At 37.6% G+C, this 17272-nt stretch overlaps 1 protein-coding gene across 3 annotated transcripts; it reads left to right on the top strand.

Annotated features, from left to right (window-relative positions):
* The first annotated feature begins 619 nt into the window (after window positions 1-619).
* On the top strand, window positions 620-16911 carry LOC108077035 (glutathione hydrolase 1 proenzyme). Of its 3 annotated transcripts, none has more exons than XM_017170185.3 (7): window positions 620-1044; window positions 13275-13493; window positions 13853-13956; window positions 14659-14896; window positions 14952-15365; window positions 15423-16064; window positions 16131-16911. In XM_017170185.3, exons 1-7 carry the CDS (start codon window positions 986-988, stop codon window positions 16630-16632), a joined length of 2178 nt encoding a protein of 725 aa, XP_017025674.1. In that variant the 5' UTR covers window positions 620-985; the 3' UTR covers window positions 16633-16911. The 3 variants fall into 3 exon arrangements, with proteins under 3 accessions (XP_017025674.1, XP_017025657.1, XP_017025665.1); XM_017170168.3 differs by having other exon boundaries at window positions 14341-14896; XM_017170176.2 differs by lacking the exon at window positions 620-1044 and adding an exon at window positions 7219-7499 and having other exon boundaries at window positions 14341-14896.
* Window positions 16912-17272: the final 361 nt, after the last annotated feature.

Raw genomic sequence — 17272 nt, 5'->3', positions numbered from 1 at the left:
AAATAAACATTTATACGGATATGAAAATCTTCCCTAAAATATTTGAAAATAATAATTAATACATATTATTATAAGTCATTTATTAACATAAATTATTAATTGAATATTTATTTTTTTTTTGTAAATTTTTTTAATATTTTTAAATTTAAAAGTTTGTATTTATTTAATAAATATTAAATAAATAATATTTTAACAGAGTATTTTCAATAATTTATATAATTAATTTCACAGAACTCTAAGAATTTCCTTAAGAGCTCCATTTATCCTTGCCACCTTACACTTTTGCCTTGCACTGTACTCGGGATTGCTCGAATGTTTAGGCTAAGACAACAACAATTATAGCAACAGCGCGCGGCACAGCAGCAACAATTGGCCGGTCCACGTGGGTGGACTTGGATTCGGATACGGATTTGTATATAGATGCGGCTATATCTATGAGGTGGCATGGAATGGGAATGGATATGGGAATGGGCACGGCACAGTAATGCCAGAGGCGGGACTCTGTTGGCAACTGCGGCGCTGGCGTCACGGCTGCTGCGCTGCCGCAGCATTTACGGACTGAATCTCCGGCGGAAAGTGTGAATTCAGTCGGAAATTGAACGTCGCGAATGCCACCGCCGCCGCCGCGTCAGCAACATGCTATGAGCCACAAGCAGCCGCCACCTCCGACAAGCAACCGAGATAGATCTAAACCGAAATCCAAGCCCAAATCGAAATCAAGAGCCATAACCAAGTCCAAGACAAGCCCCATTAAAATCACTTGCATTGCACTAAATTCCCTTTTCCGCTCCGTGTTTCTATTTTTCCTCATTGTTTATTTTTTTTTGAAATTTTTTGCGGTGCGTGCAGCGGCATAAACGTTTCCAATTTGAACGCAACGCACACTTCTGCTCCGTGGATATAACATACTAGTGGCAGGAAGAAGGTGGTGCTGTGAGCTCCATAAATCCCCTCTGGGTACAATAAAATCGGCAAAAGTAGCAGAATGCATTCCACGGCATGCGGCGTCGGTGCCTCGGCCACGAACCTCTCAACACTGCAATCGTAAGTTCACCGGAGGTCACTTCTCAATTAAAGATTAGCTAATGGCAATATTTTACCAATATTTGGAATATTTGGCAAACACTTTACACATATTTTATAGTTTACAAAATAGTTTTAATGATTTTTAAAAGAAATATAAGGATCATTGCTGGATTTTGGGGTCTGGTGTTTACTTGTTAAACATTTAAAAATTAAAAAAATAGGAAAATAGGAAATTTAAAAAGAAAAGAAAAGGATGTGAGATCAAACACATATATTTAAGGGTTTTTAAAATTAAGGAATAATTGAAATAAAAATTAAAGAAGTCCCGAAAAGAAAGGTGGAGAGACTGAACATATACGGGCAATTTTTCAACTTCATATAAATTAATAAAATTAAAAAATTCAAAAATATATATATTAAAATAAATTCAAAAATAAAGACACATGCAGCTCAACTGCAAGGCGACAACTGAAGGCAAGTTGATGAATCTAAAAAGTCACTTTTAATTTGAGTGACCGATCCGCTGCAGCGCGCTGGAGAGAAATCTCTCTTAGAAGCTTTAGGGACAAAAAAGGATTTAAAAAGGATAATCGAAAATATCGCTTAGCTCTCACAAAAGTGCACTGGTCACCTAGTTCCCTGGTTCCCTTGATATAAATTTTAAAATATTTTTGAATAGCTTCCAAAGGGATACATAAATAGATGTACATATGAAACAAGTGAAATTTTTAATCGATTACTAATTAATTTCCATTAATTATTTTCCCTAAACCGATTCAAGGTTATATGGGAAATTTATTATATATCCTTCAGTACTCACTAAGAGAAGGTGCTGAAAGTGTATAAATAAAACAGATAAATTCACATTGTAGTTTTCAACTCATTCATTTGGAAACAAACAAGATTCGAATTTAATTTTTAAATCTAAAGGAAACTTAATGTTCCGTCTTCGAAATCAGAAATGTTTATATCTGTGCAAAAGCGTTTGAGGGAATTCAAGGTAATCAAAGATCAAATCGTTTTGGATTTGTTTACATTTACATGCGAGCAAATATTTGTACTGTTGCCCCTCATTTTCCATTTCCCTTTTTTTATGCCAAGTGTACTTGGATTTCCACTGGAGAACGTCTAGTTCCGTGGATCTCTGTGGACCGCAAAACAATCCATCAAACAAAGGAAACGCGAGGCTAGGAAAGAACCAACAAGTGAAATTATTGTTTTCTTTTTGTATTTCTTTTTTTTGGGTTCTTCTTGTTTTGGAAAATGGGGAATGGGGTATGGGAATGGGGGGTCGTAAAGTAGCTCACAAGAAGCGCAATGTAAACAATTACTCACCCCGCATTTTCACCACTTTTCCTGCCGCAGCTCCGATGTGTGTCAGACGAACTGAAAATAGTTTGCAGGATGATTGGAGGGGGGGCGGTGGCCTGGGCAGGAGGCGTGGCCGGGGGTAGTGCCACATGAAAGAGCAGAACAGCAAAATGTGGAGCACTTCAAAACACACACCCGCACACACCACAGAGAAAACAAAAACAGAAAATACCACAAAGAGCGATGCGCTAAATAAATTTTTCCGACCAATTAATGGGCCCGCCAGGTTCTTCACCCTTTTCTTTGGGCTTCCTTCACCGATTTTCCAAAAAGGTGGCAAAGAAAAATTGGGAAAATCCATTACGATCTTATAGTGTTAACGAGACTAGGATTCTGGAGAAAGTAAAAGTGATATTGATCCTTGGAGTTACTATATAAAAGCAGGTTAAAGGAATATATTTGGATCTTTTGCGTCAATAAAAAAATATAGCTCTTGTATAAAATTTATTTTAAAATTATTTGTGGTTTACACTAAGTTAATCCTATAATTAATGGATTGATAAATGTATCTTTTATCATAAAACTATAAATTATTTAAGTAGAGATTTATAAATGTATTTCAAAAACTCTTAATTAGTCAAGTGGAGTTTTAATAATTTTTTTTTTAATTAAATCTATGATTATTATTTATGCTTTTCTTAGTGTAAGCTATGAAAATGCACAGAATACTATGTTAAAACTCGATTTCTACGAGGCAAGATCAAGTCAAGGGCACCCGGTTAAATACATTTAGTGACGTCATTTCGCATAGGCGTTGCGCCAACGCTAAAAAACCAAAAAAGAATATTAAAAAAAAAAAAAATTTGCAAGTGATGGATGTGTTTTTCGGTTTCCCCCTTTTAAATCAGATGCATTCGCACCTAAAAATACAAATCATTTATTTAATTTGGGCTCGGCTTGTGACCGTTTTGGATAGTAATTTTACAGATACAATATATGCATATGAATATAAAAATATCTGAGGAAACTCCCGGCACTCCAATTGGTTATATTTTTAGATGCATACAATGGTTTCATTTTTAGCTTTTTACTCAACTAAAAAGGTTTAAAAAAAAAATTTAAAAAAGGTGTGCGTTTTCAAAATAATTTACTATGAACTTTTGGATTAATGGAAATATTTCTGTAAACAATTTCTTATAAATTTGTTTTCATACATTTTTAGCTGTAAAATTTTGTATTAATATACATTAAGTTATAAAATGATTTAGCATTACATTTTGGTATAAAGCTTATCAATTTTAATTTAAAAGAAAAAACCATAAACATTCTGAAACATTTAATCTTTAATTTCTTCAATACATATATATTTCCCTAATTATTTTTTTTTATTTCAATTTCCTTCTACATTTTTACACCATTCATAAACTATAAGGCCCCCACGCATTATCTGTTCCCAGTAGCTCTGAATTATTATGCAAATCAATGATTAAGTGGAATGCCCAAAAAACAAATACCCAGAGGCAGCAGGGTCAAGTGTTGAGATTACATTTTTTTGTTTAAACTTTTAATTCGACGGCTGCCCATTGGGGGCTGAGGCTGCTGGGTCGATCCCTCGTGATGGATTCGCCGTAATTAGCCCATTGTCATGCGGATTGATTGCTGTGATGTCGCCCACTCCGCCCACCAGCGTGTGTTTCAAGTACAGTGAAGCCCTCGCTGTCGGTGTTGCTCTCCAGCTGAGCGAGATTTAACAAGGTACACTGTAAAGAATTTTGAGCTGATTAACAAGAGAAACCAATGAGTAAGCAGTGTTTAAATAAAATAACTATTTAAAATTTATAACACCTGTTCTTTTTGTGTGGTAAATACTGTTGTAAATTTTATAAATATTTTTCTAAAAATAATACAAAATTATAAATAAAACGGGAAACAAGTTTAAACATTTCATAAAAATATATATGTATTTTAGAATTAAATATAGATTAAATAAAGCTTAAAAATCTTTTAAAAAGGTGCCCAAAACGATGGTAAAAAAATATTTAAATATAAAACAAAACAAATTTACTATCTCAACATATTATAGCATACCTTTAAGCGCACTTTAAAGGGGTTTCAAAACCTTTGCTAGGGTATTTCTTGGGGCTTTTACTTACTTTTTGGATATATACCATTTCGTTTTATATTTTAAAGCAAATAATATCCTCTATTTAAAGTTTTGATTCATTTTTTTTCAAGTATAGCAACTCTGCGCTCAACTGCTGATAATTTGTGCAATTTGTTGACACACATTTTAATTTTTTTTTTGTTCGTCGCTGCTGGTCGTGCTTTTGTGTGTGTGCGCTTCTGCTTTTCCTTAAGCTCCCCGGCTACTGTGGCAAATTGCATGCTTTAACAGCACGACATCGCGACTATAACTATCTATGCACATATATGTATAGCACATGTACTACGTTGCACATGTATCTTTGTGCAATTGACATGCTCTCATGACCATCCTCCTTTAGCTTTGCCTGCTTATCATAGACAAGTGGAAACTGGCAGATGTCAAACTGCAGCGGAAATCTGCGTGCCCCCACAAAGACACACATCATCGGGCATAAAAAATATATATATACATATATGTTATTCATATGGAAACAAAAAGCAAATGTATACACATAGAGCAAGAATAATAAAAACTATACACATGCCCAGCGGATGTGTGGAGATGATGGCCAAGCGATGACCAGACAAACAAACACAAACATGGCAACAATCAGGCTAACAATTGTGGTCAAATTTTTAGGATTATGTTATAGATTAATGCAGAAATAATTGGCAATACATATCCAGGATTTGATTATCTTAGACTTTGATTACTATTAAATTCGAGTATTGCCCAAGTTCTCTGCTTAGAAAGACCAAACAAGGACGCTCTCTACATTCTATTTAATTTCATACAAATGTAAACTATACGTACATCTTTGATTAGATCTTGATAAAGAAAAAATACAGCCTTTATTTTAATTTTTCCTAAATCCCAGACCTATTTTCCAACCCTCAGCTATACTTCCACCTTGGCGTGCTTACTATCATTTTATTTCCACCTGTTTCGATCCAAAGAGAACCACAATTCCAATAACTTTCACAGCCAGACGATTCCGACGATTCTCAATGGAAACTGAATGAAACGAATCAAAGAGTCACAGATGCCAAGGAAAGGAAGAAAGTCTTTCTAAATAAACAGGAAAAATAGAGAAATGCCATAAATCAAAGGTGCCAAGTGCAGAAGGTATCCTTGCTCCTTGGAGAATTGCAATTAAAGTGATTTGATGATGTCATAAGGAATTGTCTCACATTTTCCGATTTTTCCCGTCCATGTTATCATAACTATTCTTTTTTTTTTTTTTTTGCTTTTCTGGTTGGGTTCGGGTTTTTGTTTGTTTTGCTTGAGCCTGGTCGCGTCGCTTTGTGTGTCCATTTTTGTGTGTCACTGTCAACAAATTGCTCTTAATGGCCCCACCGGCGGGTGGGTGGTGGCCAAGCCCCCCTCAACCCACCCCATTCCTCATGGTATAATAAAAAAGAAAAAAAAATCACAACACAGAAATAATCAAAAGCTCGCACTACTAAAATCCAGAGTGATGACAATCACGGGAGCTGTGTGCCATCGGGGTCTTCTAATTTTTTGTGATTTCCGCACCGACGCAGCAACAATTTGCACTGCAGCGGCATAAAGCCAGCCCCAGCAACAACAATAATATTTAAAAAAGAAGCAACAACAATAGCAAAAAAAAAAAAAAAAAAAAGCAAAAAGCAACAACCAGAGCAACAGCAGCTGCGCAGCGGCAGAGACGCAGTTTTTTGCTGCCCACTCGGCTAGACGAGCAGCAGTCGCAGTCAGAGATGTCAAAAATGAAAGCTATTTTATAATAATAATAATATATATATATATAATATAATAATATAGATCAAAGCTATATAGATAAAAGGATGTAATAACAGATAAAAACAAATAATTTAATAAATAAAAGCAAGAACAAAACTGCCATCGAAAAGCTTGGCCTATATTTGGGAATTACGCTTATAAAATTGAGTTTAAATTTAACAAGTTATAAAATTAAGAATTCGTTTAAAGGCTATGGGTAACTTGTTACTAAGGATTTGAAATTCCCAAATTATAACTGCAACAAATTTTCAAATTATAACTATATAATTTTATTTATATATGTAAAACAAAGTATAGAGTACATAAAAATAACAAATTTGTTAAAAAAAAATGATATAAACTACCAATTTGATTAAATTTAAAACGTAATTTTGAAAGCGTATAAGCTTACTACATATATTTCTAAATGAATCTAGATATTTAAAAGACAAAACATATTGAAAGGAATTTACTAATTTTACTAAATTCATATTTATTTTTCAATGGTTTCTATGGTAGACATATATACAACTAATACACTCGCCTGTCCGATTCTTATTAAATTAAATTAATTTAAAAGTAATTTAACAAAAAAACAGTAGGGCAAACGGACATATGTATGTATCTAGATCGTCTCGGTTTCTGACTGCAGTTTAAATATCCCCTCGGAGGGCATAAGCGAATATTAAAATCAAAGTTTTAAAACAATAACCAATTTTCAATGTTATTAAAGGCTTACAAACAGAAAACAGCCATATCTTTTTCCTAAACAACAATGTTTTTGTATTTTAAATTTAATTCAAAAACTGTATTATAATGTATGTTCAAGGGCGAAAAATTGCATATTTTTTAGCTGTAAAATAGCCAGAATATTGGGCATCTCTGGTTCTGCTGGCGCTGCGGCAGCGGCAACGCCAGCAGCGGCGTCATCGTCATCGTTAGCGGCCGTTCTTAATTCAGTTGACCAACAGACGCAGACGACGTCGCAGACGAGACACGCGACTAAAAAATCGCTAAGAAAAGAAGTTAAAAATATATAATTGAAAATTATAGAATTTATTCTAGCATATATGTACATATATATATGTATATAGTCCGCATATCTATATACACACGTAGATATATGCGTAGATCTCACGCCACGACAAATAACGAGTGATTTCTGTGAACTACAAAAAGCGCGCGCCTTTTTTTGTATTTATTTTTTTTGTATTTAAATAAATCACAAAAACACAAGTTCAATTCAAGCAAAAAGGTGACAAAAGTTTAATTTTTTAATTAATTTTCTTAATGTTGTTGTTGTTGTTGTTGTTGTTGGTGTGGTGCGTGTGCGTATCAGGATCGTAAAATCGAAATGTGTTGTATTTGTTGTAATTTAATTTAAAGCTGGGCCGGCATCCGCCAGGTTCGCCCACCTGAAAAAGCAAAAAAAAAAAAAAAAAACTGTCCACAAACCGGGCAGAAATAAAATAAAGGAAAATGAAATAAAATAAATATGTATGTGGGAAACGTTGGCGGCAGAGCAACAAGTCCAAGTCCAAGTCTAGGGCCAAAAAGCGTTTATTTTTTTCTCTTCTTTTTTTTCTCGCCATGCCATTCCGTGTGTTTTCAGTTTCATTTTGCAATTATTATATTTAAAAATAACCGAAAGCAGCAGCGAAACACAAAGGCGTCGGCCCAAAGAATGAAAGCCAAATAAATGCCAGACGCCGAAAATGCCACCAGAAAGCGATTAAAAAAAAAAAACAAAGAAATAAAAAAATTATACAAAATAGAAAATTGAGAATACAATACATCATAAAAAATAATAATAATTATAATAATAAAAACACCGCAAATAGGAAAACATTGGAGACTAAACACTTGTTGCGTTGCATTTTGCATGTGGTTTCGGCTGCTGCTAAAGGCCAATACACTTGACAAAATTCTTGATATGAGTGAATACTTAAATTTATAAATAATGATATTTTTCGTTGACATTTGAAATTTAACTTATTTCAAAGGTTTGTGTTTTGATTTACATTTCTTGGTGTAACCTCAAATTCCTGAAATGCAAAAAGTTTTCGTCTGGAATCACAGGATAATCGAAATGCTTTGAATTTTTGAAGAAAAGCTGGGAAAATTAATAAAGATTTTAAAAAGTAAAATTATGAAAAATGAGGGGGGAGGAATGTATTAAGGCATTATTTAATATTTATTTTATTTATGCATATTTAAAGGTACACATTTTTATTGAAATAATTTCTGACGTTAAGTGTTCTCAAGTTAATGTTTATACTTTAATTTGAATATTTAAACATCAAGGAATATTATTAAATAATAACCTTTAAATTAAAAGGTATTTGTTAATCTATTCCAGCAGCTTAGCAATGAAAAAGTATGACTTTAATGTTATTTTTATTTAAAAATATAGTTGTTTTCGCTTTAACTCAACTACACGGCATAACAATATTTATTTTAGTACTAAAAATGTATACTATATATTTATATTATTTATATTATATATTTAAATATTTATTTATATTTTTTAATAATTTCCCTACTTTATTTATGCTAAAAATTTGATAAATATTTCCTTTGAAAAAAAAAAAAAATCTCCAGGCGGAATGCCAAGACCCTCTTTTTTTTTAGTAAAGAAAGAAGCCAGAACAAGAGGAAGTGGAGCCATAAATAGAATGTTTATGATTATTGCAGTTCGTTTTAAATGCTATCAAATGCTATTACTACAAAAAGTCATATCTGTTGGGATATATTTTATTTCTCTGAATGAGACCATAAAGTCAATAGAGTTTGAAGTTTTTAAAGTGTAAAGAAAGTATTTCCATAAGCAAATTAAAATTAAAGTAATGTTTAAATTGAGGGATTAGGGTCTTACCTTGATATGTCTTGTGAGTTTACCCTATAAACCCTTGTGAAAAATATTGTAATTATGCCTTAAACTTGAGAACACAAGGAAAGTCTGCTAAGTTAATTTTTCATTCTATTTAGTTTTCTAAATGATTTTTCTTTAGTATTCCTTTTTAGTTTTTCTAATATTAATTTCTTTAAAAATTGCAAATAAAGTTTCCAAAAATTTTTGTAACAAATTTTATAATATATAATTTAATAATACATATTAATTTCATAATCAATTTCATTCATTACTTCAGTTGACAAAGTTCGATATACATAATATTCTAACTTACTTAGTGGTCTTAAAACCTCTTAAGTTTAGTGTCTTAATTTTCCCAAGAAAAACCCAAGTTGTAAGGTATTTAGTATTACAAAAAAATAATGTTTTCCCTAGGTATTCAACCTAGGCATTTAAACCAAACTTTATCTTGAGGTTTCTGGAATGCTTAGACCTCTTTTTATCTCTTTTATAGGCTCTTAAAACACTGACCATCACCCCTAACTCAACCAGATAAACACAGAGATGAATGAACAATAAAAAAAACATAGATAGGTCGAGTTCAGACTCCTATTTTTGGCTTATCTGGGGGGCAATAGTTAGGGTCCCGCATGAACTCTTCAAAGATTTGCTGCCGGCCTCAAGTGCACTATTTGTTTATTTTTTTTTCTCTTTATAGTTTTTGTCACATTTTTTGTCACATTTTTTGTCACATTTTGTGTGTGTGTGTGTGTTTTATTTTCTCCTCTCTTTTTATCAAGTTAATTCCCAAGAACCCGCTCAATTGTTAGCTCAACAGATCTGGGATCGGGCCACTTAGCCTAACAGTAATCGACGCTAAACGCTGTCTTGCTGATTGCTGACAACTTAATCAACGAAAGAAAGCCGAGGGAAAGGCATATGAAACAAGGCACTGTACTATATGGCCATGCCAGCTAATATCTGTATGCCGTCCGCCTATCTATAACGCCCATATATAGTATATATAATATAGATGTGCACCCGCATTTAGACGGACGCAGACGCGTCCCTGAACTTTGGGTGAGATCAATTTGCACTGCCGCGAATTGGATTCGAAAAATGCGAAATATGTCAACGAACAGAGGATGGACTATAAAGTAGGATCATCTCTCTAAATGACAGATCTTTGTCTTGGTCTGATCTCTCTGAACTTCCGACTTCTCCACGCCCTAAGGCCCCCTCTCTGGGGCTTCTAGAATTGCGAAATTGTCACTGAGTTGATTATCTTTGTGCTTTGTGGAAAGGGTTGTCAATTGTCTTGGCTAGAACTTTGGCATTATGCTGTCTGACTCTAATAGACCCTGAAATTCTAATGAAACTATAAGGATAAACCTAGCTAGGTTTGCTTACAACAGTTTTAAGTACTTAAAAGTACCTTCTCAATATTATAGCTAATAATAGTTTACAGTTTGATTTTTTAAAAACATTTTTCGAAACAAGAAAAATTCCACAACAAAATAGAGTAAAAATAGTGACCATCTCACTCCTCGTAAAGCTGAGAATGGGGTCAGTCCAGGGGGTCTGCTTGGTGCAAAACATAGATTTTACATGTTTTCTACTATATCTTTGTTGTATTCTAGAACAAGGCTATATTTTTTGGCACTTACATTTTTTACGCCTTGCAGTTTGTACATTATTTTCTTTAGTGCTCTCTCAGTTCGCTGGAGTTAATATTATGCCAGTACTTACTTATAGTCTTGACTGGGCCCTCGACGAGTTTTGATTTATTTGCGGCCGTCTCTGTGCATTTTAATTGTATTTGTATTTGTGTTTTGTGAAATTGTTGACTTAATTGGCCCCCGAAACGAATCGTTTGCTATACGCAATGCAAATTGGATTGCTGCCACTATTTGATTGGGCTTGGATACGCGCGATCAGCCGTGATCTATGGGCGAATGCCCTTGCCCCCTCAATTTGGACAGAAGTCGAAAATGTATAGCCAATGAATCGATCAAATATAAATAACAAATATATACTTGAACAATATGCAGTTGGAATATTGAAAGACTGGATGAGGCAGAGAGCGAACGACTAAACTGAACCTTGATTTTAGTTTTGAAATAAAATTTCAGAGGATTTCAAATTTTGGTGATTCTTCTTTTGGAAAACTTCACTTCTTTGGCAGTTATAAACAAACTTATTTTACCAGTGCATTAATTGCTGTATTAAATGTGTATAAACTGACCCATATCTTTTCCCTTTCCTGCACTTGCATCCTCGATTATACATTTTATTCTTCAGTCTGCTATACCATATACATATACCCCTGATAAAGGGCGGTTGAAGATCAAAGACTCCGGCAATGATCTTAGCTCTTACCCCTCAGGCCTTGCCAGTAAAATGGTTAATTATACATATCGAAACATATGTATGTAGCCATGTATTTGGACATATATATATAAATATATATATATGGACATGTGTGCCCTATGCCGATAAAGCAATCATTGTCGGTCACCACTGCCCATAAACGTTATGGGCCACCCTGCGAAACTATCCGTTTTCCGATTTCATTATAGTGCTTTAAAAATGATTATTCATAAAATTAGCAAACGAAACACGTACACAATTAATGACAGTTGGTTCCGACTTAAATTTTCAATCACATTTTGGCCTAAAGGCGCTGCGCATGCGCCAAAAGCCAAATTCAAATTAAAGGGGGAAAACAGCTGTAAGAGTATAAAATTATATATTATGTATTTGAAAGTGCGATTTTTATTACAATGCTGGACAAAGTACAACTGTAATAAAAAGCTAATTAACTTAGAAGGTATTGCTTAATTCTAGTAAGTGCACCTATCACCAACACGCCACCTGTGGCCCGGTTCTTGCAATCAATACAAAAGCGAGGCAAAATGGTTGGGAATTGTATTGCGTGCCTTTAAATTTACTTTCGACATGGCATGGCAACTCTATTTTCAGTCCAATGTGCCATTTTCCGCGAAAGAGGTGGCGGTGGATCGTAAACTCAAATTGCATTCCGAATGCCTCATAATTGTGGACGCGTGGTTCTTGGTTATTCGGGCCCACCGACCACTTAACGAAAGCGAAACGAAATTAAATGCAGTTGACCCAAAAATAGCGCGAATGCCCGCGTCTGCCACAAAAATAACAAAGTATTATTAAGAGAAAAAAACAAGGAAAAAAGAACAAACGATGGTAAAAAGCTAAATACAGGGCGGTCCATGGGGTAAGGGGGTATAAAAGGGGGGATTTAAATTTGCAAAGAAGGGAATTAGAGAAAAAATAAAGGAAATTACTAAAAAAATCTTTCGAAAAAGATCTCCCACAGAGCATCTAAAAGAAACATCTACCGTTCCCTATAGCTTGTGCATTGCCAGCAAAGCGTGAAAGCCACGGAGAGGGAGAGTTTGTTTGAAAAGCTACCTTTGGGCCCGTTTAAAAAACAAAAGAGATCGCAAGAGTATCTTAATCCAAGAGTAAAAACTCAAAGTCATATCTTAATAATATCTTAACATCTTATCGAGCACCCTGTCTCAAATGGGGCTTTCCCTCTGGAGCAAGAGTCGTCATCAGCTGAGCGTGCAGTGGTGGCCGTTCCAAGGGGCAGCTGGGGAGTGAGGGTGTGTGTGTGTGTGTGCGAGTGGCGACATCAACAATTACACATGTGGCCCAGGTCAGGATTGGGGTGCAAAGGTGCTGCTCCGGCCGATGTTATTTCGCCATTCAGCTATTAACCCAATTCCCGCGTGCAGTGACTTCTGGGGCAGTCCCCGGGTCCAAGTGCCACCCACAAAACCACATGGCACAACGCTCAATTATGCTTATGGCCGCCACAACACAAGGAAATCCATACCCTCGATTGCGGAAAATGCATTTTCCTACGTAGCCGTCGACGCCGCTGCCTCTGTCGGCTTCGACTACGACGTTGACGTTGACGCTGGCTTGACCCATTTTTAGACATTTAGAGGGTACACGCCCACCCAAGGAGTGGTGGAGCAGGACGAGCACATAAACCACATCCTGACGTCAAAGTTGTCGATGACGAAGAGCTGTCGTTGTTGAAATTGATGTTTTTTTTTTTAATTTAACCATGTTGGAAATTTATTAAATTATTGATTTTGATTTCCATTTGAAAACTTGTAATTTTATTTCTAGCACATTGTCAACATCTGGCGCGGGAGCAACAGGTGCAGGAACTGGATCTGGTGGAGCAGCCGCAGCTGATGCCTACAAAATGGTGCACCAAAGCAACGAGGATGCCATGAACAAGATTCCACTCAAGTCGGCCGGCGGCCTGGACTCGGATGAGGAGAAGAATGCGGGCGAGCTTATGCAGGACACCGCCGCCGCCGAGGAGGCGCGACGCGAGCAGATGTGAGCATAAAAATGGCATTAGCTATGACATCGCAAGGACGTGGGTCCTTGAATGGAGTGTGGGGTGGAGAATTTGTTACCATAAAAATCGAGTTCAATTAAAGCTCGTGAAGCAGCCAATTCGGTTGTAAAACCTAGAACTTAAAATCTAGGGAAAGCTGAAAATATGAATATATCGCAACTGCATCGATATTTTAACTTTACGATAAATGTGTGATAAATTGATATTATATTTATCGGTTTATATTCTTGAAAAAATAAATATAAATAAGTTAAATATATTTATTGTAAATCTAACGAAGTATAGAAGTGAAGTATAAAAGCTACAATATTAATTATGTAATTTCCACTCCTCGAAGGCGTGCCAACGTCCTGGCCTGGATGAAGAAACTAACCATCGTGCTAATCTGCTTCATTGGAATCGCCCTGATCAGCTACGTGATCATCAGCCTATGTTTCAGTGGTGAGTTTTGACAGTTTTTGGAGGAAGGCAACCACATCCAGCTAACAATTCACTCACCCATGGCAACTAAACCCAATCAGAACTTCTCGTAGAACGATAGACTTTAAGTTTGTACCATATTATACATAGTATGTGTAAGTAAAGGAAAAGACTGACTTTCGAGACCCTTTGTTTGGACCGAACATAGTACAAACCCCACAAAATGCTTCTTTTTTTCTGCATGCCCTCGTACCATCTTAACCAAGCACCTGGCATTTAATCTAGTTCAAAAATAATTTCTTCTATTGTGGCACCAAAAAGTATTCACATGAACAAAACCCAAACCAAAAACTTTACACCCTAACTCACTAAATACCAACAACAACAACAACAACAACAACGAAGACTGGCCAAAATCGACACCAAATAGAAACAGCACAACAACAACAACAACAACAACGACGACAACTTCAACAACAGAGGCAACCTCAGTAGCAGCAGTAATTGCAACAACATCAGCAACAGTCGCCGCAGCAGCAGCAACTATTGAAACTTCAACAACAATTGCACCAACAACAATTAGCACCAGCACAACAACAACAATAGCAACAACAACAACTACACCACCACCACCACCACCACCACCAATAGCAACAACAACAACAACAACAAGCAGAACAAATAGCAATCCCAGTTCCACACTTAAAACATTTACTTCAACAGATGAGCAGCAACAGGAGCAGGATCATGATCAGGAACGAGGAGGAAATATTGGTAACCTGAATCTACCCACCATGGCCAGTACTCCGGCGGACGATGCCCTGCCCAGTGTGGCCGCCTCGACAGCAGCAATCACGGATCAGATACGCATCGATACGAGCGATGAGTTTGAGTCGATACTGGGTGTCTATCAGCATGGAGCGGTCAGCTCCGATAATCTCGAGTGCAGCAAGATTGGCCGGTGAGATGGGTGGGGGATTATTCTTTAAATAAAATAAAAATTATCCCTTTTCCAGTGACATCCTTCAAAAGAACGGCAGCGCTGTGGATGCGGCCATTGCTGCGCTGCTTTGCAACGGTCTGCTGACCATCCAGAGCATGGGCATCGGTGGCGGTCACCTGATGAACGTTTACATTCGCAGCGAGCGCCATGCCACGGCCATCGATGCCAGAGAAGTGGCTCCGTATGCCGCCGAGATGGAAATGTTTGACCAGCAGCCAGAGAAGTCCTACAAGGGTCCACTGAGCATCGCTGTGCCCGGGGAGGCGATGGGCTACCACGTGGCCCACCAGAGATTTGGCCAATTGCCCTGGTCAACTTTGGTGGCACCGTCTCTGGAGCTATGCGAGAAGGGATACCATGTGTCGCAGCACATGGAGCGAGCCCTGCATGCCGCATGGCCGCACATCAAGGAGCACGAGCAGTACCAGTGAGTTATCCTTATGAGCTAGGATTCAAGATGTTCCACTGATTGCTTTCTTTCCAGGATCTATCTGAACCAGGAGACGGGCAAGCCGCATAGCGCTGGCACGATGGTCAAGCCACCGAAAAATCTCTGCGAGACATACAAGCTTCTGGCGGAGAATGGACCCATGGATCTGTACAATGGCACTCTGGCAAAGCTGCTGGCCGACGATTTGCGCGATGTGGGTAGCATTGTGACGGCCGATGATCTTTCGTACTACGAGGCCGATGAGATCAATTCCATTACAATGGAGCTGGGAGAGGATACGTTGTATGTCCTGCCCCCGGTTAGTTCCGGCTCCCTGGTGGCCCATACTCTAAGCATCCTGCAGGGCTATAACTTCACCACAGCGGATCTGGCCACGGAGGAGCTGCGTGCACGTACCATCCACCGCTTTGCGGAGGCCCTGAAGTTTGCCTTTGCCCAGCGATCTGAGCTGGGCGACATGCATTTCATCGATGCCCGGGAGCTGGTCAGTCGTCTGAATAGTCCGGAGTTTGGAGACCAGAACAGGGCCAAGATCAATGACTCTCACGTGCTGCCGGATCCGCAGGCTTATGGCGCTCAGTATGGCACCAATGACGATCCCGATGGCACTTCCCATTTGGTGGTGCTGGCGCCCAACGGTGACGCTGTCTCTGTGACCAGCTCCATTAATTCCTAGTATGTATTGACATTGACCCCTTGTAGAATATATGTAGCTTTACATATATAATTCCATTTATATAGCTTCGGTTCCGGCCTGATTGGCTCCCGCACGGGAATCGTGCTGAACAATGGCATGAACGACTTCGCCGTGGAGAACAACTTCTTTGGATTGCCCAAATCGGCGGCGAATACCATTGAGCCGCACAAGAGACCCATGTCCTCGCAATCGCCCATCCTGCTGGCGGATAAGCAGGGAGACATGCGCCTGGTTATTGGAGCAGCCGGCGGCAGTAAGATCATTCCGGCCGTGGTTGAAGTGGCCGCCAAAGTGCTTTGGTTCGGCGAGGATCTCCGAGCGGCTGTGAGTGCGCCCCGCTTCTATCATCAACTACTGCCCGATGTCCTGGAGTACGAGGAAGAGGGATTTTCGGACTCGCTGCTGCAGCTCCTTACCCAAAGGGGTCACCGGTTAAAGCCCATTAGCAAGACTAAGGGTTCGGTGGTTTCAGCCATTTCCAGAAATGCCACCGCCATCTATGCGAATGCCGACTACCGTAAGCGCGGCGGAGTGGCGGGCTTCTAGGATGTCCCAAAGGATTCAAAGGAAGTCTGTGCGTTCATCCACACACACACACACAGTCACACGCATCACACACAAACACACACACAGACGCACACACACCACGCACACACGACCCTCATTGAGATTAGAGAGTGGTGGAGTCGATCAATTCGCATCACGCAAAAGTATTTAAGCTAGCTATGTCTTTTTTACATACTATGTATATCGTACGTTATATAAATTTATATGCTACTACCTAACTACTACCGTATACAAAATAAAAACAAACAACAAAAGAAACAGAGCTTACTTTAAAAACTAATCGTTTTTAACTGCAGCTTTACTTATGGAGGTTTCGAGTTGTTCAGGTAAGAGCTCTGTCTACAAGTATGCTTTGTATTATTTATGAACAAATGTTGTATTACTTTTTCAAGTCTTTACAAATCTGCTAGTGCCTAAAAGTAGACAATGACTTACTGTAGTTATAAAATATGAAGAGATCTCACCACCACAATTAGCTACCCCCAGTAATTAATTTCAATGGAATAAATAACTTTAATTTAGGTAAGGCTGGCACTGTCACTTCATGCCAGGTATGTTAGAAGCAGTTGGGAATTATATGTACACAAGTGTGCAATTTTTCGGCAAGTACATTTGGCTC

The sequence above is a fragment of the Drosophila kikkawai genome, chromosome X (genome assembly GCF_030179895.1).
Source record: "Drosophila kikkawai strain 14028-0561.14 chromosome X, DkikHiC1v2, whole genome shotgun sequence".
NCBI lineage: Eukaryota > Metazoa > Arthropoda > Insecta > Diptera > Drosophilidae > Drosophila > Drosophila kikkawai.
The sequence above is the reverse complement of the archived record's forward strand: the minus strand, read 5'-3'. Positions and strand labels throughout refer to the sequence as shown.

Bases quoted from the DNA above. Each gene is read 5' to 3' on its own strand.
- LOC108077035 (XM_017170168.3), top strand. From the start codon at position 986: ATGCATTCCACGGCATGCGGCGTCGGTGCCTCGGCCACGAACCTCTCA. The intron at 13,494-13,852 runs GTGAGCATAAAA...CACTCCTCGAAG, and splicing joins GAGGCGCGACGCGAGCAGAT to GCGTGCCAACGTCCTGGCCT. The intron at 14,897-14,951 runs GTGAGATGGGTG...TCCCTTTTCCAG, and splicing joins GAGTGCAGCAAGATTGGCCG to TGACATCCTTCAAAAGAACG.